This window comes from Oryctolagus cuniculus, chromosome 15 (genome assembly GCF_051225735.1).
Source record: "Oryctolagus cuniculus isolate XC-2025 breed Fujian yellow rabbit chromosome 15, ASM5122573v1, whole genome shotgun sequence".
NCBI classification, from domain to species: domain Eukaryota; kingdom Metazoa; phylum Chordata; class Mammalia; order Lagomorpha; family Leporidae; genus Oryctolagus; species Oryctolagus cuniculus.
In genome coordinates, this window is record NC_142881.1 from 35,193,750 (window position 1) to 35,221,178 (window position 27,429).

At 40.0% G+C, this 27,429-nt stretch overlaps 1 protein-coding gene across 1 annotated transcript; it reads right to left on the minus strand.

Moving 5' to 3' along the window:
- Nucleotides 1–71: 71 nt before the first annotated feature.
- Nucleotides 72–27,417, minus strand: CYP2C16 (cytochrome P450 2C16; the record flags this gene model as incomplete). Its single annotated transcript, NM_001171122.1, is given in 9 exon segments — nt 72–733; nt 7,860–8,001; nt 11,299–11,486; nt 12,902–13,034; nt 21,179–21,355; nt 22,569–22,729; nt 23,960–24,109; nt 24,312–24,474; nt 27,249–27,417. Coding segments are annotated over 9 exon segments (1,464 nt in total). The 3' UTR covers nt 72–551.
- Nucleotides 27,418–27,429: the final 12 nt, after the last annotated feature.

A 27,429-nucleotide genomic window follows, 5' to 3' on the forward strand; every position in this document is an offset into this window, starting at 1 on the left:
GCAAGGCCTGCACGCTGTCTGCATGGGTGGTGCAATGGTGCTTTTGGCAAAGCAGCACTAGAGACAAATTTCAGTGAATGCATCCACTTTATTAATGAGCATGCACACTTTCTAAAGGGCAGGCAGAAAGGGTGTAACTAATTCAGGGCAGTACTAATTCTATAGGATAGAGGCAATATTGGTACTGATATGCTCCTACAATCATCTTGAAGGTCACATAGCCTACGGTAGCTTTCTTGATGGGCTTTGGACACAGCTAGGAGCAGTTTACCTGACAGGCAGGAATGGAGAGAAATGTGCCTGGGGCTCCCGCCACCTGCCAGCAGCCAGGCTGTGGGGTCCCTCCCAGGAGGCATGGCTTGCCATGCCCTCTCTACCTCTTGCATGGTCAGGGCAGGCAGTCTCAGGGGATCACCCACAGAAGTTAGGTTTTCACTAGATCTTAAGGGAATAGTAAGATGTGAGAAAAGTTAAAGAAGTGTCTCAAATGCAGTAAGGTGATGGGCAATGCCTTTGAAATGATGGCACAGTAGAAGCCAGTCTGCTCCTTTTCAAACAGGAATGAAGCAGAGCTGGAACGAAGGTGGCACAGAAACAAATCCATTGAGAACTGCAGTGATGTCCAGGTCCTTTGGCTCAACCAGAGATTGCAGTTTAAAGTTCTGCAAAATGGAGGTCAGGAACAAAAACAGCTCCATGCGGGCCAGGGCCTCTCCCACACAGATCCGTTTTCCTGAAAATAGAAATACAGCAGGTTATCACTTCCAGTGTGTAACTGTGAATGTAACAAACACAGTATTTTAACTGTACAAAGAGAATGTACAGTAATGGATGGATGGATAGATGGATGAAAGCTGATTGTACAGAAAGATGAACAAAAGTTGGACACAGTTGCTACACAACTAACAACTGATCTTAACAAATATTTCTTTTAACAAATATTTATTAAGCAGCAACTCCATGAGAGGAACTTCATTGATTATTCTCACCTTATAACTGTTCCATGTAGTTTTTTAAAAAGGTTTAATTTTTTATTTGAAAGAATTACAGAGAGAGGAGAGGCAGAGAGAGAGAGAGAGAGAGAGAGAGAGAGAGAGGTATCCCATCCAAGAGTTCACTCCCTTATTGGCCACAATGGCTGGAGCTGTGCTGATCTGGAGCCAGCAGGCAGGTGCTTCTTCTGGGTCTCCCACATGGGTGCAGGGGCCATCTTCCACTGCTTTCCCAGACCATAGCAGAGAGCTGGTTTGGAAGTGGGGCAGCCAGGTCCCAAACCAGCGCCCGAAGTGATGCCTTCACCTCAGCCAAGAGCATTAACCCACTGCGCCATAGGGATGCCCCCCACTATGTAGTTTCGTTTAGAGACAATTTGATTTCCTATTCTCGATCTGATGTTCCTTTTCTTTCCTTCAGACTTTCTCTTCTCATTTCTAGCTATGCACATTCTTCAATAATCTCCAAAGAACAATCAAGTTTCAAGTTTTGCATCATACTGCTCTTTAAAATTAAAAAAAAAAAAACACAATTTTCTTATATTACATTCAGGATCAAAGTCAGATTCCCTTTGTACTTTACACACTGTAAATGACTAAAGATAAAAATTTGCGCCCTCTATGTGGACTCATAACATCATATTCTTAATTTCATTAAGACTCATAATTCTCAACTTTTAGATTTTGGCCTGACATGAGAGTCTTGAAAAAATGTATCATGTCTTTATGGTATCTACAGTGTGTCATATATAAAGTAAGAGTAAAGGAAAGCCAACTTTTGGCTAAGGAAACACATATATGAAGATGCATACATCCAACATCCAAGACATGCAACAATTACTGGAAAACCAGAAAGGTGCTCTGGAGTCTGCACAGTATCTTGACAAATTTCTGCTGGTTCCATAAGTCAATGGTTATTTGGCAGATGTTCTAACATCCTTCAACTAGAGTGGCATTCTGATTCTTTCATTCATTCTCCTTAATACTGAGCTGCCATTCTCTTCTGTCCATTATGTCTGTTTCTTTTGGGGCAGATGAAATTATATTTTTACTATTAGTTTGTTGGTATTCCTCACAGTTGGGTATGAAAGAGCAAGAACCATATATCTTCTCTCCATATACTTCCTCTCTACCCCCTGCAGACTATGCATCCTTCTCTCACAGCACAAAAGATAATGGATTCTGATTATCTTTACTCTGCTTGTTGCAACTTGCTGTGAGGTCTCTGAGTATGTTCTGTACTTGCTTATACTTTTATCTCCATGCATGACACTGCACAGTGAAGGACACCACACAGAACAATTTCAATAAAGTTGTGGAGTTAAATATCTATCATGGTGTGTGAGAAAATTCCTAACCAGTTTTAGCTTCTAGGAAGAACTCTTAGGTGCCACCAGTATAACTTAGATTTCTCAGTGTGGAAGAAATGTGTTAACAGCCCAGAGCCCCAGTAACCTTGTCAATAAGGAGGATGTATTGTGAGCAGGGGAAGTTCATGGACATTGGTGTGGGGAGCAACTCGGACTAGACTAAGTTACTGGAATTAAGACTTATTCTATGCATCTGCTCTCCTACAATACGGCGCTGAGAAGGGAGAAACAGCTTCTACGCAGCTGCCTCCAGTTCAACCAATAAACTGTAGGACCTGCTCCTGATTGGAGGAGAGCAGCGTACTCGGCGTGTGGGTAGCAGAGTTGGGATTGGTGGAAGAGGACTATAAAGGAGGAGAGAGACAACATGCACCAGGAACATCTAAGAGGAACATCTATCTGAAGGAACACCTGTGCAGCCCCCGAGAGAGCCGGCCGGCGGTGTGCCGCTCCCCTGTGGAAGTGGGGAAAGTGGCCAGGGGGAACCGCCCTTCCACGGAGGTGGAAGCCTAGGCAGGGTTTAGTGTCGTTCCTCCATGAAGAGGGGGAGCGACATAATGGTGCCGTGACTTGGATATGAAGCCTAGGCAGGGTTTTAACTTCATATCTGAGTCACGGCACCATTATGTCGCTCCCCCTCTTCGTGGAGGAACGACACAGGACCCTGCGCTGTTCTTTTGTCTGCTCGGCCCTTCCCGGGTTTGCTGCTGGTTCTTCCCGGGTTGGCTACTGTCCCTTCCACCTCCGTGGAAGGGCGGTTCCCCCTGGCCACTTTCCCCACTTCCACAGGGGAGCGGCACACCGCCGGCCGGCTCTCTCGGGGGCTGCACAGGTGTTCCTTCAGATAGATGTTCCTCTTAGATGTTCCTGGTGCATGTTGTCTCTCTCCTCCTTTATAGTCCTCTTCCACCAATCCCAACTCTGCTACCCACACGCCGAGTACGCTGCTCTCCTCCAATCAGGAGCAGGTCCTACAGTTTATTGGTTGAACTGGAGGCAGCTGCGTAGAAGCTGTTTCTCCCTTCTCAGCGCCGTATTGTGGGAGAGCAGATGCATAGAATAAGTCTTAATTCCAGTAACTTAGTCTAGTCCGAGTTGCTCCCCACACATTGGGAGTGGTGTTCCTGATCATGTACAAAGAGGAAATATCAGCTCCAGTGGAGGAAGTATGTAGTTCCAGCTGATACCAAATAGCTATCAAGTTCTTGGGGAAGGCATTTTGGCACTGCATGTTAACCCACCACCTGAGATGCTGGCATCACATATGTAAGTTGGTTTGAGTCTTGGCTGCTCCACAACCAATCCAGTTCCCCAATAATGTACCTAGAAAAGCAGCACAAAATGATTCAAGTGTTTGGTCTTCTGCCACACACATGGGAGCCTCAGATGCAGTATCTGTCCCATGGATTTTGTCTGACCTAGCCTTTCCTGGCTTTTGTGGCCATTGGTGAAGGGAACTGTTAAAGGGAAATCTCTACCTTTCTCTCTACCTATCCCTATCTCTCTTTCACTCTTCCAGAAACAACAAGTGTCTCAAAAATGCCTAAAATTGAATGTAGAAATATAAGAAACATGAACAAGGAAGAAAAAATAACTCCCCCAAAGAAACACAGCAACACTTCAGTATTAGAATGTGAAGATAAAGAGATTGATTAAATTCCTGAAAAGAAATTCAAAAGTAGGATGGATCATAAGATTACTCAAAAACAATGAGAAGCAAATTCATGAGATAAAGAAATCCATACAAGGCATGGATGAAAAATTTTGCCTGAGAATAAAGTGATTGAGGAAAAAATCAAGCTGAAACATCAGAAATCAGGAATTCAACATGTCAAATAAAAAAACACACTGGAAAACTTTAACAAAAGATTTGGTGAGGCAGAAGGAAGAATTTCTGAGCCTAGAAGACAATCTTTGGAAATATCTAGTCAGACCAAAAAGAAAAAGAGGAGGAAGTGGAGGACAAGAAAGAGGAGAAAAAGAAACAACAATGACAAAAACTAAAAATAGTGTTTGAGATTTATGAGATACTCTCAAATTACCTAACTCATGTGTCTTTGGAGTTCCTAGAGGTGTGGAAAGAGATAATGGATTAGACAGCATATTCAGTGAAATAATAGCAGAAAATTTTACTAGTTTGGAGAAAAAGAAAAGATCTTCTCTATGACACATTTTACTTAAGCTTTCAAAAGTAATGCATAAAGGAAATATTCTAAAATGTCTAAAATCTCCATGAATTAAATGCCTGATTTCCTTCAGAGGAGAAGATCTCCAATTAAACTGCCAGTTGATGTCTCTTCATAAACCCTACAGGGTAAGAGAATGGAGAGACATAGTTTAAGTCCAAAGAGAAAAGAACCTGTCAGTCCAGAGTACTGTGCCTGGCAAATCTCTCATTAAAATGAAGGTGCAATAAGGACCTTTCTTAACAAAAATATTGAAAAACGTTGTCACCACTCATCCAGCCTTACACATAGTCATCAGTAAGAAAGAACGTGAAGTCAGAAAATTTCCCAGTAAAAGTGCAAAGGTCATCCAAAACAAACAAGGAATAATTATTGGAAAATTCATTACATATCAATAATAATGTTGAATGTAAATTGCCTAAATTCTCCAATTAAAAGACACAGACTGGCTGAATGGACTTAAAAACAAGACCCATCCATTAGCTGCCTGCAAGAAACACACCTCACTAACAATGATACACCAAGACTGAAAATAAAAGGATGAAAAAAGATAATCCTATTAATGGAAAGTAAAAAAGAGCAGGAGTGCTCAATGGACATCACAGAAACAAAAAGCATCATTAGGAATCACTAACAGCAGCAACATGTCCACAAATTGGAAAATTTTGAAGAAATGAATAGATTTCTGGACACATACAATCTACCAAAATTGAGTTCTCTCAAACTCCTTATATGAGGCCAGAATCACCTTAAATCCAAAACCAGGAAATGATAAAACAAAGAAAGAGAATTATAGACCAATCTCTCTGATGAGAATAGATTAAAAAAATCCTTAACAAAATATTAGTTTATCAAATCCAACAGCACCTCAGAAAGAGTATTCAACTGAACCAAGTGGGATTTATCCTTGGTATGCAGGGATGGTTCAACATATACAAATCAGTAAGCATGAAGCATGAAATTAACAATTTGAAGAGTAAAAACAATATGAAACTCAATAGATGTAGAGAAAGCATTAGATAAAATAAAAAACACTTCATGATAAAAACTCTAAGCAAACTGGGTATAGAAGGAACACTCTGTGACATAATGAGGAAATATATGGCAAACCCACATTCAGTACCATATGAATGGGGAAAAGTTGGTGCATTTCGATTAAGATATGGAACCAGACAAGGATGGGTACTTTGACCATTTCTATTCAATATAGTTCTGGAAATTTTAGAGCTATTGGGCAAGAAAAAGAAATCAAACAGATTAAAATTTGAAAGCAAGAACTCATATTATCCCTGTCTGCAAATGTTATGATTCTATATATAAGGAAACTATTAGAACTCATAAGAGAGTTTGGTAATGTTGTATGGTATAAAATCACCATATGTAAATCTGTAATATTTGGACACAGACAAGGCCACAGTTGAGAAAGAACTTATAATATCAGTCCTATTCACAATAATTCACAATAGCTAAAAAAAATCTACATATCCTGGAATAAATTTAACCAAGGATGTCAAAGACCTGTACAACAAAAATTGCAAATCCAAAAGAAAAAAAATTTACAGCACAAAAACATGAAAAACTCCTCCATGTTCATTTATTGTAAGAAGTAATATCATCAAGATGTCCACACTACCCAAAGTTATTTTCAGATTCAAGGCAATCTTAATCAAAATACAAAAGGCATTCTTTTCAGATGTTTAAGAAACAATGCAAGCCGGCGCCGTGGCTCAATAGGCTAATCCTCCACCTTGCGGCGCCAGCACACCGGGTTCTAGTCCCGGTTGGGGCGCTGGATTCTGTCCCGGTTGCCCCTCTTCCAGGCCAGCTCTCTGCTATGGCCAGGGAGTGCAGTGGAGGATGGCCCAGGTGCTTGGGCCCTGCACCCCATGGGAGACCAGGAAAAGCACCTGGATCCTGGCTCCTGCCATCGTATCAGCACGGTGCGCCGGCTGCAGCGGCGGCCATTGGAGGGTGAACCAACGGCAAAGGAAGACCTTTCTCTCTCTGTCTCTCTCTCTCACTGTCCACTCTGCCTGTCAAAAATTAAAAAAAAAAAAAAGAAACAATGCTAAAATTCAACTGGGAACACAAAAGACCCCAAATAGCTAAATCAATGTGATTAAAAATAAACACAAAACAGCAACAACAACAACAAAAGAAACAAAGCTGGAGGCATCACAATAGCAGATTTTAAAGAATATTAGACTATTACAGGGCAGTTTTAATAAAAAACAGCCTACTAAATGCAAAACAAAACAAAACAAAAAGAACAACAACAACAAAAAAAAAAAAAAAAACAAAAACAAAAACAGACATGTAGATCAATGGGACAGAATTAAATTCCAAAAATCTATCCATGAATCTACAACCGACTTTTCTTTGACAAAGGAATCGATTCCTGGAGCAAGGGAAGTCTAACCAACAAATGGTCATGGGAAAACTGGATCTCCGCATGCGGAAGTATGAAACAAGACCCCTATGTTATACCTTACACAAAAATCCACTCAAAATGTGTCAAGAACATAAATCTGTGACCTGATACCATAAAATTACTAGAAAATATAGGGGAAACTTTCCAAGAACTCAGATATCATCAGTTAATGACTGGATAAAGGAAAGTATATCTATCTATCTATCTATATATGTATATTTATCTATCTATAGATCTATATATATCTATATTTATCTATCTATCTATAGATAGATATTTATTTATATATTATAAATATATATATTTATATATATATATAAATATATAAATTATAAATTTATATATTTATCTATATATAGATCTATATATATCTATATTTATCTATCTATAGATAGATAAATATAGATATATATATTAAATACATATACCCATATAAATATATATTTATATATACATTAATTTAGATATAAATATATATATGTTTTCCCTGATTTGTGTTAACAGTGTACAAAAAATATGTAATGTATATGAACAGAAATCACATTATGAGATTTGAATACTTTTTATGGTCCTTATCAATATTCTTCAGGAAAGTGGTTTTTCTACTTACTACTGGTTAAATTATTTGCTCAGCCGAGTTTTAATCTTGTGAACATAAAATAAACTGAAAGTATGTCATTATAAATGTAAAAGCACAGACAAGGAAGGAGGAGGGAGGGTGGGAGTATGGGAGGGACAGAGTGTAGGGTGAGTAGTATCATTCTGCTATTAAAGCTGTACATATGGAATACATGAAATTTGTTCAACTTACATGAGCAAAAATTTTGAATTAAAAACATTATCTTCTCCTCTGAAGTTGAGTGTGAATGGATTTTATTACCTGCTGAGAAAGGCATGAAGTAGTCACTCTTCTTGAAGTTGCCACTCTCATCCAGAAAGTGTCCAGGGTCAAATACCTTTGGGTTAGGAAATGCTTTTTCATCATGTAGCACGGATGTCAGTGATGTCATGATGTCCGTACCCTGGATAAAACAGAAACAGATAATCCAAACATAAAGAAGTCACTGAGCTGGGTGGAAAAAACAGTGGAAATCACTTATGACAATCTTTTAATCAATAGAAGAGGAAGCTCAAGTGCCAGGAAGGGCAGTGACATCCCCGGCCACACAGACCAAGAAAGAGCAGAGATGAGTTTGTGGCAGTGGCAGTGATTTTGCTAAAATGCCCTGTGACAGCATATGAAGATGTGAGCGTGTGAGTGGGTGGGTGCCAAAACCTGTGACTGTGCTCCTTATCAAGCTTGGACTCTGGTTCCTACTGCCACATGCTGCTGTGTGTCCTTCAGTTCAGTTTTCACACATCTCACATGTCTGGTGCCAGACAGATATTGGCTGGTTTGTGAAATGTCTGGAAAACTTTTCACAGGACATATAGAAATAAACATTTGACCTGCTTAAAAATCACCAATCCTTTAATGAAAGCAAGTGCAGTAGCAAGTATGGAACCCTTGACCATTTATGGTTGTAGAGCACATTGTTTGTCTTCATTTTAAGAATAAGGGAGATCTTTACTATAGTTTAATCCTAACTCAGGATGATGAAATTAGAAACATAAAAATTTTGGAGCAATTCAGTGCAGGATTATCATTTCAAGCAAGGATTATCAATAGTAGCTAACACTATTGGGGGTGACATATAGGAATTTGAATTGTCATAACCGGTCCGAAGTTAACATATCATAGATAAAGGTACAAGAGTCCTCAAAAAGTTCATGGAAAATGTACATTATCTTTTACTTTCTTTTTCCACAAAATTTTTTTATGAACTTTACAGTTTATAAAATAAAAAATGAAGATATGAAGATATTGTAAACAAATATTACACAAATAATTGGACATTTAAAGTAAAAAAATGAAGCACAAACATTATACCACAAATATGAATCAATTTGAAATGAGCCACTTGTCTAAACATAAGAGCTAAAGCAATAAAATTTCTAGAGAATGGTAAGGGTGAAGTTTTGACAGCTTGTACAGGCAAACTTTGTTCAGCTAGGACGCAAATCCCCAAATAGACCATGCATTACAGCAGACAGTTTTACTGGATAGTAATGTCATCACCAAATAACATTCCCAAGTCCAATCTCACACTTGTTTTTCTATGGTCTGAGAGCTAAGACTGTTTAAATGAAACTGTTGACACAAGAAAACTACACGAAACATAAATTTTAGTTTCTATTAAAATTGAAAAACATCCTCATTCATTTACACATTGTCTAAGACTGCTTCTTTTCTATAAAGGCAGTCGCGGAACCCCCACGGCCTGAAAAGTAGATCATATTTACTATCTGGAAATTACATAAAAAAGGTTTGCTAACTCCTGTCCTAGATCACTACTTCTACTGAGATCAGTGGCCCTAGCCCATGGTGGAAGAAATCATTCCACTGATTTGTGAGACGGTAGATTCATCCATGCAGTGTTGCAAATTTCTACACCACGCTGCCCTGTGCAGAGGGAATGAGTGGTTTGGAGCACCCTTGGAGCATTAAACCCTCTAAAGACATCAGGCACAGGGTGAATCTGAGGAATGGGTGTCAGCCAGCCAGTACAATAATCCCCTCCACTAGGTCGCCTAACTCATTGCTCACTGTACTTTCCATTTTGTTTTCTAAAGAGGAAGAAACAAGTCGCATTGATATTATCCTCAGCCTCCAATAGCAAGCAACAGAAGTCTTTTTTCATTGTATCCTTTGCTGAAACAGAGTGGACTGAAATCCTAACCCTTATACTAAATCTGTCATCAGCATGACAAGCCACATCACCTCCTGCTGAAGTCAGAAATTCCATCTTTTCCATAGGATGACATTAAGGATTGCATGAAAGAAAGAAAGAAAGGGAAAAGAAAGGAGAGGGAGACGGAGAGCCATGAAGGAAGGATAGAGGAAAGAAGGGGTATCATTATGTTCTTAGAATTGTATCTACAGGCCGGCGCCGAGGCTCACTAGGCTAATCCTCTGCATGTGGCACCAGCACACCAGGTTCTAGCCCTGGTCAAGGAGCCTGATTCAGTGCCGGTTGCTCCTTCCAGTCCAGCTCTCTGCTGCGGTTCGGGAGTGCAGTGGAGGATGGCCCAGGTCCTTGGGGCTTGCACCCTCATGGGAGATCAGGAGAAGCACCTGGCTCCTGGCTTCATATCAGTGTGGTGTGCCGGCCAAGCGTGCCAGCTGTAGCACCCATTGGGGGGTGAACCAACAGAAGGAAGACCTTTCTCCTGTCTCTCTCTCTCACTGTCCACTCTGCCTGTCAAAACTACAAATAATGTTGAATCTGTTAAAAACTAATTAAAATTTAAAAAAATTTTAAAAAGAACCTTGTTAGAGAATATTTCTCACATAATTTTATGAGGCTACCATTACGTTGTTATCAAAAATTCTAAAGGAAGTAATTACAGAACAAAAAAATGTATAGTACTTCAAATCAAATTATAATACAAATATTTACTTATAATACAGATATTTGGTGAGGAAAATGAAGCCAATTATACATTTTCAGTTTGGTAAAATTATAGATTAATTCTTGAGAAATACTTAAATAAAGAATAAAGCAAGATTTCCTAATCTTATAAATACTATCTACCAAAATCTAATTAAAACATCATTTTCAATACTAAGATATTAAAACTCCACCCTTTCCTAAAAATCAGGGATGAATCAACATTTTCTGCTAGCAACAATTCTGATAAATGCTATCCTGGAATCCTAGCCAGTGCAATAATACAAAGATGAGAAATTGAGGCGACTGACAGTGGCTCAGCAGTTTAAACCACCTCCTGGGACCCTGGCATCCCATACCATAATTCAGACAAGAAATCGCTGTTCCAAGCTTCCAAATTCAGCTTCCTGCTAATGCACCTGAAAAGATAGCAAAAGGTGGCCTAAATACTTGGACACTTGCCAACCACATGGGAGACCAGGTTGGACTTCTTGGTACCAGATCTAGCTGTTGTACCCATTTGGGGATGGGTACATTTTTTCCAATGGATGGAAAAATCTCTGTCACTCCCTCATTCTCTGTCACTCTGATTTCAAATAGATACTTTTTATTAAAGAAAAGTTAAAGACACAAGAATTGGAAAATAACACATAAATGCCATTAACCCAGATAACAGGATAATATACAGATAAATTGCTAACAATGAATAGTGCTGGGTATAAGTTCATCAGAATAAGAAAATCACATGATGTTGGCAAGGGACTGGAACCACACTGTGGGGGAGAAGTTTAAGAGCACTGAGGTTCAATGTAAAAGAAACAAGATTACCTTGGGGATAAAGTAGTTTCTGAATTTAATGTCACGGGTCACTGTGTGGGGCAGATTATTGGGGACCAGGTCAATGAATCTCTGGATCTCATGTATTACGGCATCTGTGTAAGGCATGCGGCTCCTGTCCTGCATGCAGGGGCTCCGGTGCCTGCCAATCACACGCTCAATCTCCTCCTGCACTTTATCTGAGAAGACACAAGTAAGAAATAATGGGGAAAATGAGAAAAGTGGCACAGTTGCCATAACAATTTAGGGTTTCATGAACCTTCTTGAAGGTATTTCTACAGAATTATAAGCTACAAGCCCAGAAATACACCTGGAAATATGATTACTATAAAAATATACAGTGCACTCTCCTAAAAACTATTATGAGATATTGATACATAGAGGGCCATATAAATGGCACACATGAAACTGTCATAAATAGAAGTAATTAAGTGCTGCCCCAAAAAATTCAGAATATAATTAAATCAAGGAAACACTGCCTTTGCAAAAGGGAAAACAGAAATCAAATCTAAATTTGCAAATGAATGGGGAATAAATTGAGTTACAACAGGTAAGTGTGTGTGTGTGAGTGTGTGTGTGTGTGTGTGTGTGTGTGAAAACATGTCATTTTTATCTTTTGGCATATGTATGTTTTTGCATATGTTGGAATGTGTGTTAATTTGCAGCAGTACTCTTATAATCCTCCTACTTCCCAAATGTAGCCATTTTGAGCATTCCTGCAATTCATAATCATGTTTCTTAAAAATGTCTATTTCTTTATTATTGATTGTAACACAGAGTTGATTATTTCCTCATAAGACAGATGAAAATTTTCATCTCCATCTCTATCCCATAAATACGCATGCCCACAATGACAGGCACATACAGCAGTCACTCCATTTAGCAGGATATATGTAGACCACACATTTTGGTTATATCAGCATTCATTTTTTTCATCATTCTAAGCACATAAATATAGTTTCCTGGTGATATTCTTTGTGTTTGGATTTTATTACTTTCTTGGATTCAATTTTTCTCCATTTTTCAATTCACAATTTTCTATCTCCTGGTTAGAATTCTTTCTGATGCTCAGATAGATGTTTCAAATTAATGATCCCTCCTATTCCAATTACTTTGGGTTCATCTTCTAGCTGAAAAGAAACATCTGTCTTATGCATCTAAACTTTTAGAAAGCTACTCAGACTGGAGTTACCTAAGGAAGCCTCACTGAATTTCAAGTTGCTTTTCAGTAAGAAAAGCTTCCTTGTCCTTTTCCCTGCAATAGAGCACCGAATTGTCAGAATGAGGAAAGGTAGCTTCAAGACTATACCTACTCCTCAATGGGGTCTTTTTGTTATGAAAAGAAAGTGCAATGTGGTCCCTCCACATATCATTCCCATGAGATCCAGCACAGCCCCAGAACACCTCTGCTCTTCCTCCTGCTAGGCTGTCTGCAGTCCTCTCGCATCTCCTCCTGCACTGTGCAACATTGGCTTGCTTTATTCTGATTACTACACTGCACAAAGTACAGTTGTTGACACAAACCAGGTGGAGAACCATAGCCACGGCTCCCTAGCTTCTCTCATGAATCCACTTTGTACTCACTGAGTCGTACCTGCGACCTCGGGGTGCTTCAGCAGGAGCAGGAGGGAGTATCTCAGCGTTGTGCTCGTTGTCTCAGTCCCAGCTCCAAACAAATCAAACACAGTGGTTACCAAGCTTTCAAGAGTGAACTCCAAATGGTTTTCCTAAGAGTGATTTGATGAATTTAACAAATTATTTTCCAGCATTTTATTACAATGAATCCAAAATTACTTACATTATTTTTTAAAAAGAAGAAAGATAACAGGGAAAACAGAAAGTGCCATATTAAGACGACATGCTGTTGGATTTGGTAGGCTATAGAAAAGTTGACATCAAACTCATTGACTACCCTCTTACTTCTTGCATAACATCCCATTTTGAGACTCTTCATCAAGGTATGTCATGACTATTTCACAAAAGGAGGTAAACAGAAGCCTGTTTTCTCCTTTGTGATGAAAACACTTTTGAGACAAAACAGACGTCATCTTGGGAGATGAAGATTTAATTAACTAATGAAAGTCTATGTACAAAATATTCTATTATTGCCAGGCCCGCTCATCTTGAGACAATTTGCATTTGAGGTAAATGGTCTCATTCTATGGTTTAAGTCATTATTAACTAAATTATCTCTTCTTTGTACACAAGCACAATCTTAATGGATAAATATATTAGTATGTTAGGAGCATCATGAAACATAATATAAGCCCAAAATAAGAGTTTGCAATACTCTTCTCCTGTCAAAAATTGATATGGAATAAATATTACTTGCAGATTCATTAAGAAATCAAAATCGTGCAAAGCAGATATGGCAGCAAAACCTAGGATGATAATGGGTTCCTCAAGAAAAGATGAGGTCAGCACCACTGTGTCCAGAAGGGAGGCAACTGGCAAGATGGACCTGGGACACGCATAGGAATGCATCGGGAGGTATGAGGTGAAGCGACGCTGTGGTCATGAAGACAGACCTGAGACGTTCACTGTGCCCACAGATGAAGGAGAGAACAGGAGAAGTGCTGATGCCAGAGCTAAATGTCTAATTACATGGAGTTCACACACACTGTGAGTGCTCCACTGCTAAGGTACCCTGGATAGCAGTGGAAGATGGCATGAGTACTTGGGCTCCTGCAACCACGTGGGATACCATGATGAAACTCTTGTCTCCTGGCTTCTGCCTGGCTCAGCTTGGGCCTTGCACCATGTTAGGCGTGAACCTACAGATGAAGGATTTCTCTTTCTTTGTGCTTTCTGAGATCAGAGAAGACCCCCTAATTCATACAAAAATGTGTCCCTTTAAAGTTCCCCTGAAGTGCTATCTGGGGTGCCACATATGCTACCGGAATTGGGTTGCCATACAATTTCACCATATGCTTATTAATAAATCCCCAATATTATTAATTCAAGAGGGTTCTTACCTTATATTTTTTTTGACAGACACGGTGGACAGAGAGAGAGAGAGAGACAGAGAGAAAGGTCTTCCTTTTCTGTTGGTTCACCCCACAATGGACACTGTGGCCTGTGCGCTTCGGCTGGCGGATCCGAGACAGGAGCCAGGTGCTTCTCCTGGTCTCCCATGCAGGTGCAGGGCCCAAGGACCTGAACCATCCTCCACTGCACTCCCGGGCCACAGCAGAGAGCTGAACTGGAAGAGGAGCAACCGGGACAGAATCTGGCACCCTGACCCAGGGTGCCGGCGCCAAAGGTGGAGGATTAGCCTATTGAGCTGTGGTCTTCATGCTCACAAATCTTATCAATTTTAGTCTGTATGCCTGCCTACTTCATTTCCTCTCCTTCCCTGTACCTCTGTCTTTCAAATCAATAAGTGAATCTTTTTTTAAGAAAAATAAATTGTTGAAATGATCTATTTAAAGTGCTGACATGAAAACAGTGTCAAACAAGAATTCTATTCCTTGGGAAAAATATAACCTTCCATAACAAAACAGAAATTAAGACATTCCTGATTAAAACCATGTTAAAGGGATTTCTTCACAGTAGATTTTTCATGCAAGAAATATTAAGGAGATTCAACTTTCACATTGAAATAAATGGACACAGGACAACAAGTCAAAGTCTTATTAAGAGATAAATATTCCTGTTAAGAGTAACTATACAGGTAAAGGTAAAACTAATATTATTAAATTTTTAATATAAGTGCTTTGTTTCTATGTGATTTTAAATAAACATTATTATAGCAGAATCACAAATCTGTGTTACTGGATATAATATAAAAACATCCAGTGTATAATAACAACAATATTATTCTAAGTAGGAAAAACCAATCACTAAAATAGCCAAATTCCAGGAGACAGGAGGAAGAATGGTGGTTGGTAAGGAATGGGGTGCAAGTAATTACTATGTAATGGATAGGAAGTTTCTGTTTTGCAGCATAAAATAATTCTGGCATGAATGGTGGTGAGAGTTAGAAAACAATGTGAATGTGCTTATTGTCAGCTGACTTTACATTTAAAATAATTAATTCAAATTTTCTGTTATGCATATTTTGCTGCACTTTTTATATCTTTATGGAATACACATCCTGATCAAGTAGAAATTATCCAAGAAATGCATGGGTGGTTAAAAGAAAAGAAATCAGTATAAAAATTATCTCAACAGCTTTTTAAAAAAGTACTTGAGGGGCTGGCTCTGTGGCACAGTGGGTTAAAGCCTGGGTCTGCACTGCAGGCATCTCATATGGGCACTGGTTCTAGACCTGGCTGTTCTACTTCCAATCCAGCTCTCTGCTATGGCCTGGGAATGCAGTAGAAGATGGCCAAATCTTTAAGCCCCTGCACCCATGTGGGAGAAACTGAGGAGGCTTCCTGGCTTCTGGCTCCAGATTGGCATAGCGCCAGCAATTGCAGCCAACTGGGGAGTAAACCAGCAGATGGAAGACTTTTCTCTTTCCCTCTCTCCCTCTCCTTCTCTCTCTGTGTGGCACATTCAAATAAATAAAACTTTTTAAAAAAGTACTTGAAAAATTCAATGATGTGCATGATAAAAAAAACTCAGAAAATTACATGTAGATGGAAGCTTCCTTATATTGATATGACATATTAAAAATTACAAAACTGAATCTTATTAATTTCTTAAAGCTTAAAAGCTTGTTCTATGAAATAATGGAGGAAAAAATCCACCAAGGAAGTGTACTTTTACCACTGCCTTTCAACATAGCCCTAGAAGGTCTAGCCAGAAAAATTACACATGAAAAAGAAATAAATGCATTAAAATACAAAGGAAGTATGATTATTTCTATTTGAAAGTGACAGAGCACAGGAAAGTGTACAATCAAACCGAAGACAAGAAGAAGAAATTAGAAATCTAAAAAACATTGTTGGGAATCTACAGGATACTATATTAAAACCCACCATTCAGATTCTGGGAGTTCGTGACGGCATGGAAAGAGAGAAAGGATTAGAAGGTCTTTTTTTGTGATATACTAGCAGAAAACTTCCTGGGTTTGGAGAAGCATAGAAACATCCAAGCACAGGGAGCACACAGAACTCCCAATATACAAGACCAGAAAAGATCCTCACCACCACACATTGTAATTAAACTCACCACAGTGAAACATAAAGAAAAGATTCTAAAATGTGCAAGAGAGAAATGCCAGATTACTTTCAGAAGATCTCCAATTAAACTCACAGGAGCCTTTTCACCAGAAACCCTGCAGGTTAGGAGAGAATGGCAAGATATAGCCCAAGTTCTAACAGAAAAAAAACCTGTAATCCCAGAATATTATACCCTGCAAAGCTCTCATTTGTGAATGAAGGTGAAATAAAGACCTTTCATAACACAGAGAAATTCAATGAATTTGTCACCACCCTTCCAGCCCTGCAAAAGATGCATAAAGATATGTTACACACAGAAACACAGAAACACTGTCATAAATATGAAAGAAGGTAAAGGAAGAAAATCTCTCACTAAAACATCACAGAAAGTTCAAAGTATATATTAGAAATATATTTGGAAAAGTGGCAGGGCAAAGTCACTTGTTATCAACAGTCACATTGAATGTAAAATGGCTTCAATTCTACAGTAAAAAGACAGAATTGCTGAACAGATTTATGTGAATTAATGGTATAACTAGTACTCAAACAGGACTTTACACTTTGTGTTTCTGTGTGGGTGAAATCTTTATTTAATATATATTAAATTGATCTTCTATATATAAAGATAATGGAAAATGAATCTTGATGTGAATGGGATGGGAGAGGGAGTGGGAGATGGAGGGTTGCGGGTAGGAGGGAAGTTATGGGGGGGGGGGAAGCCACTGTAATCCAAAAGCTGTACTTTGGAAATTTATATTTCTTAAATAAAAGTTAAAAAAACGAAATAAGAAGAAGGAAGACTTTATTAAACAGTAGAAAAAAAACCAAAACCCATCTATTTGCTGCTTAAAAAAAAAACACAACTCTTCAACAAAGGTGCATGCAGACTGAAAGTGAAAGTTTGGAAAAGGTATTCCATGCCAACAGAAACCAAAATTGAGCTGGAATAGCCATCTTAATATCAGACTTTAACACAGAAAGTGTTAAAAGAGAGAAAGAGGGGCACTATATAATGATTAAGGGGTCAATTCAACAGGAAGATGTAACTATTATAAACGTATATGCACCTGATATCAGGGCACCAGGCTATTTAAAAGATGTGTTAAGGAACTTAAAGGGAGACTTAGACTCCAATACAGTAGTATTGGGGGACTTCAATACTCCACTTTCTGCAATAGACAGATCAACCGGACAGAAAATCAACAAGGAAACAGCCGGTTTAATTGACACTGTAGCCCAAATGGATCTAGCAGATATCTACAGACCTTTTCATCCTACAGTTGCAGAATACACATTTTTCTCAGCAGTGCATGGAACTTTCTCTAGGAATGACCAGATACTAGGCCATAAAGCAAGTCTCGGCAAATTCAAAATGCAGCTTCTCAGACCACAGTGGAATGAAGCTGGAAATCAGCAACTCAGGAATCCCTAGAGCATATACAAACACATGGAGCCTGAACAACATGCTCCTGAATGAAGAGTCATTCATAGAAGAAATGAAAAGTGAATCAAAAACTTTTCTGGAAGCTAATGAAGATCACAACACAACATATCAAAACTTATGGGATATAGCAAAAGCAGTGTTAAGAGGAAAGTTTATAGCAATAGGTGCCTACATCAAGAATTGGAAAGACACCAAATAAATGAGCTATCAATGTATCTCAAGGATAAATTAAAAACTACAGCAAACCAAACTCAAAACTAATAGGAGAAGAAATCAACAAAATTCAATCCAAAAAAATTACAAAAATCAGCAACACAAAGAGTTGGTTTTTTGAAAAAATAAGCAAAATTGACACACCATTGGCCCAACTAACCAAAAAAATGAGGGTGTCGCTCCCCCTCTTCATGGAGGAACGACACTAAACCCTGCCTAGGCTTCATATCCGAGTCACGGCACCATTATGTCGCTCCCCCTCTTCGTGGAGGAACGACACAGGACCCTGCGCTGTTCTTTCATCTGCTCGGCCCTCCCCGGGTTTGCTGCTGGTTCTTCCCGGGTTGGCTACTATCCCTTCCACCTCCGTGGAAGGGCAGTTCCCCCTGGCCGCATTCCCCACTTCCGCAGGGGAGCGGCACACCGCCGGCCGGCTCTCTCGGGGGCTGCACGGGTTCCCTTAGATGTTCCCCATAGATGTTCCTGGTGCATGCCGTCTCTCTCCTCCTTTATAGTCCTCCTCCGCCAATCCTAACTCGGCTGCCCACACACCGAGTACGCTGCTCTCCAATCAGGAGCAAGTCCTACAGTTAATTGGTTGAACTGGGGGCAGCTGTGCGGAAGCTGTTTACTTCTCTTCCAGCGCCATATTGTGGGAGAGCAGATGCATAGAATAAGTCCTAATTCGAGTAACTTAGTCTAGTCCGGATTGCTCCCCACAGAGGGAAGCTCAAATCATTAAAATTAGAGATGAAAAATGGAATGTAAACACAGACACTGCAGAAATAAAGAAACGACATCAGAAATTACTACAAAGAGTTGTATGTCAACAACCTCGGAAATTTAGCAGAAATGGAGAGATTTCTGGACACATGCATCCTACCTTGTGGGGAGCAACTCGGACTATACTGTTACTGGAATTAAGACTTATTCTATGCATCTGCTCTCCCACAATGTGGCGCTGGGAGAGGAGCATACAGCTTCTACCCAGCTGCCCCTTACCAACTTGATAAGCTGCAAGAGCTGCTCCTGATTGGAGGAGAGCGGTGCGCTCGGCGTGTGGGTAGCAGAGCACGGATTGGCGGAAGAGGACTATTAAGGAGGAGAGAGACAACATGCACCAGGAACATCTAAGAGGAACATCTATCTGAAGGAACACCTGTGCAGCCCCCGAGAGAGCCGGCCGGCGGTGTGCTGCTCCCCTGCGGAAGTGGGGAAAGTGGCCAGGGGGAACCGCCCTTCCACGGAGGTGGAAGGGACAGTAGCCAACCCGGGAAGAACCAGCAGCAAACCCGGGGAGGGCCAAGCAGACGAAAGAACAACGCAGGGTCCTGTGTCGTTCCTCCACGAAGAGGGGGAGCGACATACCTAAATTGAACCATGAAGACACAGAAAACCTAAACAGCCCGATAACCATGTCGGAAATTGAATCAGTAATAAACGTCCTCCCAAGAACGAAAAGCTCAGGACCGGATTGATTCACTGCTGAATTACACCAGATACTTAAGGAAGAACTAACACAAATTCTTCTCAAGCTATTCCAAACAACTGAAAGAGAGGGAGGCTGGCGCCTCGGCTCATTAGGTTAATCCTCCGCCTGTGGCGCCAGTACCCTGGGTTCCAGTCCTGGTTGGGGTGCTGGATTCTGTCCTGGTTGCTCCTCTTCCAGTCCAGCTCTCTGCTGTGGCTCAGGAAGGCAGTGGAGGATGGCCCAAGTGCTTGGGCCCTGCACCCACATGGGAGATCAGGAGGAAGCACCTGGCTTTTGGCTTTGGATCGGCGCAGTGCGCTGGCCATGGCGGCCATTTGTGGGGTGAACCAGCAGAAGGAAGACCTTTCTCTCTGTCTCTCTCTCTCACTGTCTAACTCTGCCTGTCAAAAAAAAAAAAAAAAAAAAAAAAAAAAAAAGAAAGAAAGAATTTGGGAGGATTCCCTGTCTTTCTTTTTCTTTTCTTTTTTTTTTATTTCAATATTTAAAATTCTTTCTATGAAGCCAGTATCGACTTAATTTCTAACCTGAAAAATATGCATCATGAAAGGGTGTTGTATTTTAGCAAATTCTATCTCAGCATCTATTGAGATAATCATATGCTTTTTCTTCTGCAAATTGTTAATGTGGTGTATCACATTGACTGATTTGTGAATGTTGAACCATTTCTGCATACCAGGGATAAATCCCACTTGGTCTGGATGGATGATTTTTCTGGCGTATTGTTAGATTCTATTGCCTAGAATTTTACCGCGTATTTTTACATTGATGTACATCAGTGGAATTGATCAATGTAGCGGAACTGATAGCCCACAAACAAACTTAGATTTATGTCCAACTGACCTTTGGCCAGGGTGCCAAGGTAATACAACAGGGAATAAATAGCCTTGTACACAAACAGTGCAGTGACGACATGATGCACACCTGCAGGTTGCCTCCTAGATACCAACCTCTCTCTCCACATATGTACAAGTTACTGTGTTACAGTGAGCTAAGTCTTTGTCTTCCTTCCACCTACTCTTTCCCACTGCACACTGAACACCTGCACACACACCACTCACTCCACCTGAAATTCCCTCTCCTGTCCTGCACTGCAGATTTCTAAGACCTCCTTCAATGTGCAGGATATGCGCAAATCCCACCCAGGCTAAGCTATGTGACCCTCTCCCTTACACTTGTCAGTGATGATGTCACTTCACGTTACAGCATGATAGTCGGTGATTTTTAGTTGTTTGTAATTGTTTATTTTCACCTGAGATGTGCATTATGTTCCTCCTTGGGTAGATTCTTTTCATCTAAAGAGCAAGTCCCAGATATTCTAATCATTTAACAATTTGATTTTATATTATGTACCTTCAAAACACTTATTGAAATGTACATTATTTTAAAAAATCAGAAGCTTCCATTTTTACACCAAAATAAACTTATCTTTTAATTCTTTATTTCCACAAACTATATGAAGTACACTAATATTTTCATGATAGTTGGAATTCATTTATATGATATATAAAGTGCTTGTCAATCTATCTGACCATTTAAACATCCCTTGTAGATACAAAATTATTCAATAAACCTCAAAATGCACAAGAAATCAAATAACTGTTGTGAACAATTTACCTGCTCCATTTTGATCAAGAAACAATCTATAAAGTCCCGAGGATTGTTAACATCCAGGAATTTTTGGTGTTCCTTCACTTTCTCCATAATAAAATTTTTCACATAATCAGAATTCTTTAGTAAGGTCTTATGACTTCCTGGTAAGTAATCAATAAGAGCAGGGAAATTATTGCAGACCTAAAACAGAAAATAACAATTTGTTGAATTATATATACATATATACCCTATTTAGGAGTTATAGCTATATATATGAACAAATATGGTTTCCATCATCATGGGGAATCTTCTATTGTAAATATGTGGTAGTTCTATTGAGGGAGAGAAGTTGGACAATAAAATCAAAGATGAAAGCCATTTCCCAGACTCCTATATAATTTTTATAGTGTAAAATCCTCTTTATATGAATCTTATTTTTTACATAAATCCTTTGCTATGAAATTGAAATCTAATAGGAAATTCGAGCGTTGTGGTCCAGCAAGTAAACTCACTGCAGTGAATGCCAGCGTCCCACACTGTGTGCTCCATTGAGTCCCAGCTACTCTACCTCCTGCCACTGGGCCCAAGAGGCCATCTGTGATGGCTCAAGTACTTAAGTTCCTGGTTCCTCGCAGCTGCCTGGCCTAACCCTGGTTTTTCAGAACATGAACCAGCAGATGGAAGATCTATTTCTCTCTCTCTCTCTCTCTCTCTCTCTGATCCTGCCTTTTAATAAATAAATATATTAAGAATAAAAGGTCATGGATATTCATTGATTGACAAAGACATTCTTTGTCTAGTCATCAAAGTGGGCTTTGTAAAAACAAGGCTTGGAGTTTAGTGGAAAAATCACAGGACAAGAGGCCAGTGCTGTGGCTCAATTAGCTAATCCTCTACCTGCGGTGCTGGTATCCCATATGGGTGCTGGGTTTTAGTCCTGGTTGCTCCTCTTCCAGTCCAGCCCTCTGCTGTGGCTCGGGAAGGCAGTGAGCATGGCCCAAGTGCTTGGGCCCTGCACCCGCATGGGAGACCAGAAGGAAGCACCTGGCTCCTGGCTTTGGATCGGCCACAGCGCGCTGGCCACAGAGGCCATTTGGGGAGTGAACCAACAGAAGGAAGACCTTTCTCTCTGTCTCTCTCTCTCTCACTGTTAAAACTTTACCTGTTAAATAAATTTTTAAAAAATCACAGGACAAGAAGTTAATGGACACAAACACTAGTCCAGTATTTGGACACTCATTTTCCTGTGTGTAAATAAAAGTTTCCATCACTTTTACAATATTCATTGACATCAACTCTGCTGAGACTGTGCCTATCTAAACATTCTCATCACATCTTGGTTCATGTAGAATTTTGCACCTGTCAGATAAAGGAGCATAAATGGTTTCTCAGGAACAAAAGATCTCACTCTCACCTGCAACCATGGAGAACTCAGAATCCTAACATTTTCATTGAATTTTTCCAATAGTTTAAGAAACTCCTCATCTTTATAATCAAAGCGATTATGGAAAATAATGGAGCAGATCACATTGCAGGGAGCACAGCCCAGGATAAAGGTGGGATCACAGGGTGAGGCTGAAGAATTGAAAACAATTTTAAAATACCATTAAAATATAGATATGAAGCTTGTTACTTTTGTCCATGGTAATTTAGAAATTGTAAGGAATACATGATAGAGTACAGGATATTAGAAAACTTGAGTTAATTCTTTCTATGTCACATATTTTAAATATTTTTAACATTTACAGAAATCCAAGTTGTTAGATGAAATGTTATTTTACCCCAGTGAGGTAGAGGATAATTTGGAAAACCTTGAAACCTGGGTATTTGTGTGTGCACCTATGTGTTATTTACAAAATACCTGATTTTCGGTTTTTCACTTTGCTTAGAAGAGAGCATTATTGCACAAAGCAATTTTTATCTGACTGATAATCAGAAACATTGTGAACAACGTACCATGGAGTAGTAGACATTGTGGGTGTAAAGAAATAATAATCACAATTTCTGACTCAGATTCTAAAGACTAGAAGGAGAAAAGCAAAGTAGAAAAGAGACACTCTATACTTCGGAAAATGAAATTAAGAGCTATTATGAACTCCGGAAATCTTTTTAAATAAATCATTTTATGGGAGAGTATATGTGTATTATGCTACAGGATATATTTACTCAAAATAAAAATCAATAAAGGTAGTATGTACAACAAGGCAAAGCGATTTTTAAAAATTTTGATAATAGAGAACAGTAAGTGAAGGAACTTTGTTAGGATATGACTAGGGAGACAATCTGCACATAGCACCACTGTTGTCCAGCACTAAGCCTCGGCCTGGGGAACCTCAGACATGTCAGTGAAGCTGAGCATGCCGATATGAATGCCCGCGGGAGTTGGTTCTTGTCCCTTAAGTGGCTGATGGGTTATTGCCACCATATGCATTTGGCAAGTTTCCACCATGAAATGTTCTGTGATAGGTAGCAGCATTCAGGCTATGGGGAAAACATTGCTCTTCAGTTCTTTCAGAAAATACACTCAAAAATTATATTCATAATTTCTGACTGCAAATTATAGAAACCAACTTGGGAAAGAAGAGTATTAAGTGAATTTTTCTACCCATACCAGAAACAGAACCATGCTGTACACACAGCACAGATCTGCAAAAACTCCCCACTTCTCTGCTCCAAACCGCCCCTCCCACCATGGGAGAGGCAGCCATGCCTCAGGATGAAGGCTCCCCCACTCTGTCAGGTTTCCCAGGCCAGCAGATTCAGGGTGCAGTGTTGAGGTCAGCGATGTGGGGAAGGGTCGCACACCGTTGGTTTTTCTCAGCTCCTCCACCAGGCAGCGGGCCTCCTCTTGAACTCGGTCCTCAATGCTCCTCTTCCCCATCCCGAAATTCCGCAGGGTCATGAGCGAGAAGCGCCGGATCTCTTTCCATCTCTTTCCATTGGTGAAAACGATTCCTGCCAGAATGAGAAACAGAAACTTGGAAGGAGGGAGATCCCAGCAAGTAGGAAGAAGCTGATATGAGGCAGCCAAACAGATGGCCAAGTTCTGTCTGGGGAGCTTTTCAAGTCTCTGCTTTCTAACCACTCCATCCCATTACCACTGTTTAACACAGACACACACACACACACACACACATTCACTCACACACACACTTACCGAGTCCCTTACTAACTTTATCAAGCATAGGAAAACTGCCTCTTCCAGCAAACTCCTCTCCAAGATCAACCAGGGCCTCCTTCACTGCCTGGTATCCATGCAGCACTACAGCGGGCTTCATGCCCAGATACACAGTGAACACGGGGCCATAGCGTTCTGAGAACTGAGGAGAGACACAAATATCACAAAAGAAAACACATGTCAGTCACATAGTGTGTCTGATTCAGACAGAAATTAGCATTGTCTATGTTATCTCTTTATTCTACCATGGATTCAAATATTTTTATTTATAACTAAATATGAGAGTGATTATTATGTCTGCCACTTATGAATGAGTTTTCATGACCCATAGAATAGCGCTGGTAGTTGCTATGCAGTTTACTTTGAATTCTCAAATAATGCATTTGAAAATTTAATTGTACTATTTTATAAATAAAGAAACTAGGACTGGAATTCTAAATTAATCTCCAGTTTCCTGTAGCCAGTAATTCGAAGCTCTTTGCTGCTTGTTCAAACTCTTGGCTTGAAATCAATACCCAAATGACTTCAGGATCACATGTCAAGCCCTTCTCATGAGGCTCTTGACTCAGTATGGTCCTGATGACACTAGTGATGTATGTTCTTAAAAGTCACCCCAAGTAACTCTAATGCCCAGCAAAATTTGAAATCTACTGACATTAAAAAGGCAAATAATATAAAATCAAATTGTTAAAATACTAGAATATCTGGGACTTGTTCTTTGACTATGACCTTGTCTAAATAAGATCAAAATTGGTGAACTCAAAAGGCTTCCATAGCCTTGGCAACTCATGACAAGAGCCTAGGGAGATTACTGATGCCATAAGCAAGAGTGTCAATTTGTTAAGTCAACAACAGGAGGCACTGTGCACTTACTCCTCATACTGTAGGATCTCTGTCCTTAATGTGTTGTTCAATGTGAATTAATGCTATAACTAGTACTCAAATAGTATTTTACACTTTATGTTTTGTGTGGGTGCAAACTGATGAAATCTTTGCTTAATATATACTAAATTGATCTTCTGTATATAAAGATAATAGAAAATGAACCTTGATGTGAATGGAATGGGAGAAGGAGCGGGAGTTGGGTGAGTTGTGGGTAGGAGGGAAGTTATGGATGGGGGAGCCATTGTAATCCATAAACTATACTTTGGAAATTATATTTACTAAATAAAAGTTAAAAACATAAAATAGAAAGACAAAAAGATAACAAACAAGATGCTGTTTTGTGTCTCTTTCTATCACATTGCTTTTCAAATAAATAAAATAAATCTTGTAAAATAAATCTGCCACCCATGTGGGAGACCCAGGAAGAGTTCCTGGCTCCTGGCTCTGACCTGGTTCAGCCCTGATCACTGCAGCACTTTGTGCAGTCAAATAGAAGATGGGATCTCTCTCTTAAAGATTTATTTATTTATTTGTAAGAGTCAAAGAGGTAGAAGGAGAGAGAGGGGGTGAGAGAGGTCTTCCATTCACTGATTCACTTCTTAAATTGCTGCAATGGCTGGATCTGGGCCAATCTGAAGCTAGGAGCTTCTTCTGGGTCTCCCACGCTGTTGAAGGGACCCAAGTACTTGGGCCATCTTCTACTGCTTTTTCAAGCCATAACAGAGAGCTGAATCAGAAGTGAAGTAGCCGGACTTGAACTGGATTCTATTTGGGATGCCAGCACTGGAGGCTGTGGCATTACCTGCTATGCCACAGCCCCAGCCTGAGATCTCTTTTGTTGTGTTTGTTTAATTAAAAGGCAATGATACAGAAATTGGAGGTGAGACAGAGAGAGAGAGAGAGAGAGAGAGAGAGAGAGAGAGAGATATTCAATCTGCTGTTTCACTACCCAAATGGCCACAGTGATAGGGTTAGGCCTTGATGATTCCAGAACCCTGGAGCTTCTTCCAGTCTCCCATGTGGGTGAAGGGGCCCAAGAAATTGCACCATGTTCTGATGCTTTCCCAAGTGCATTAGCAGGTAGCTGGATCAGATGTGGAGCAGCCTGGTCTTGAACAGGTGCCCGTATAGATGCTGGCGTCACAAGAGGAGGCTCAAGCTGCTTAGCTGCAATGCTGGCCAGGAGATGTCTTGCTTTGTCTGTACTATGTTTCTGTCACTCTGTCTTTTGATTAAATGAAATAAATCTTGAAGAAGAATAAGAAGGAGGAGGAGAAGAACAAGAACAAGAAGATGGAGGAGGAGGAGGAGAGGAAAAACAAGAAAAGGAGGAGGAGGAGGAGGGAAAGGGGATCAAGGAAGAGGAGGGGGAAAGAAGGAGGAGGAGCAGCAGGAGGAGGAGGAGAAGAAGGAAAGAAGGAGTAGAAAAAGAAAAGGAAGAACAAGAAGCAACAGCAGAACTAGAGGCAGGGCCAGGACATTGCATGCAGCATCCCAGGGAGGAACAATTTCTTCCATCCTGTAGCATTCTGGGCCACACAGCAGGGTTTCACAGAATCTAATAGAATTCTGATGCCACCAGTTGGCCACTGAATGTTTACGTCTTTCTTTCATTCACCTAGACTATTCCAGAACCCATAGTGATACCAGTTTTTATTGATTCTGCAGAGAGGTTCAATTTCCATAGATGTTCTGAAAAAAAGAAACCACATGTATATATAAGAGATGATTGCTTGAATGAAATTTACATCAGAAGCTCTTCACTATTGCTGATGTTCAGGCAAATGGCTGAAAAGCAAAAAGGTCAGCAGTACTCCTGATTTTGGTCACTAAGTTATTTTTATTCTGTCTACAGGGATCTAAATATTTCTCTACTCCTGAAATTGGTAGAAGCAGCATCAAAGCTTACTGAGAGCATTTTGGTTTATAATCATATATATAAAAGTCTGCATCCAGGAATAGGTTTTATTATAAAAAGAGTCAATCTATTTTCCCTTTGTATGCCACAAGAGGAGCATAATGAATACTTACCTTAGTTAGGGATTTGCTGATGTCCTTAGCATCTATCTGGAGAATATTTCCAATAATGGGGAAAGGAGTGGGGCCGGGAGGGAGCTTCCCCCTCCCGGAATTTTGCTTCCAGTGTGAAAGGAGAAGCAAACAGCAGAGACCCAACACCAGGACCACAACTGGATCCATTCTCTTCTTCCTG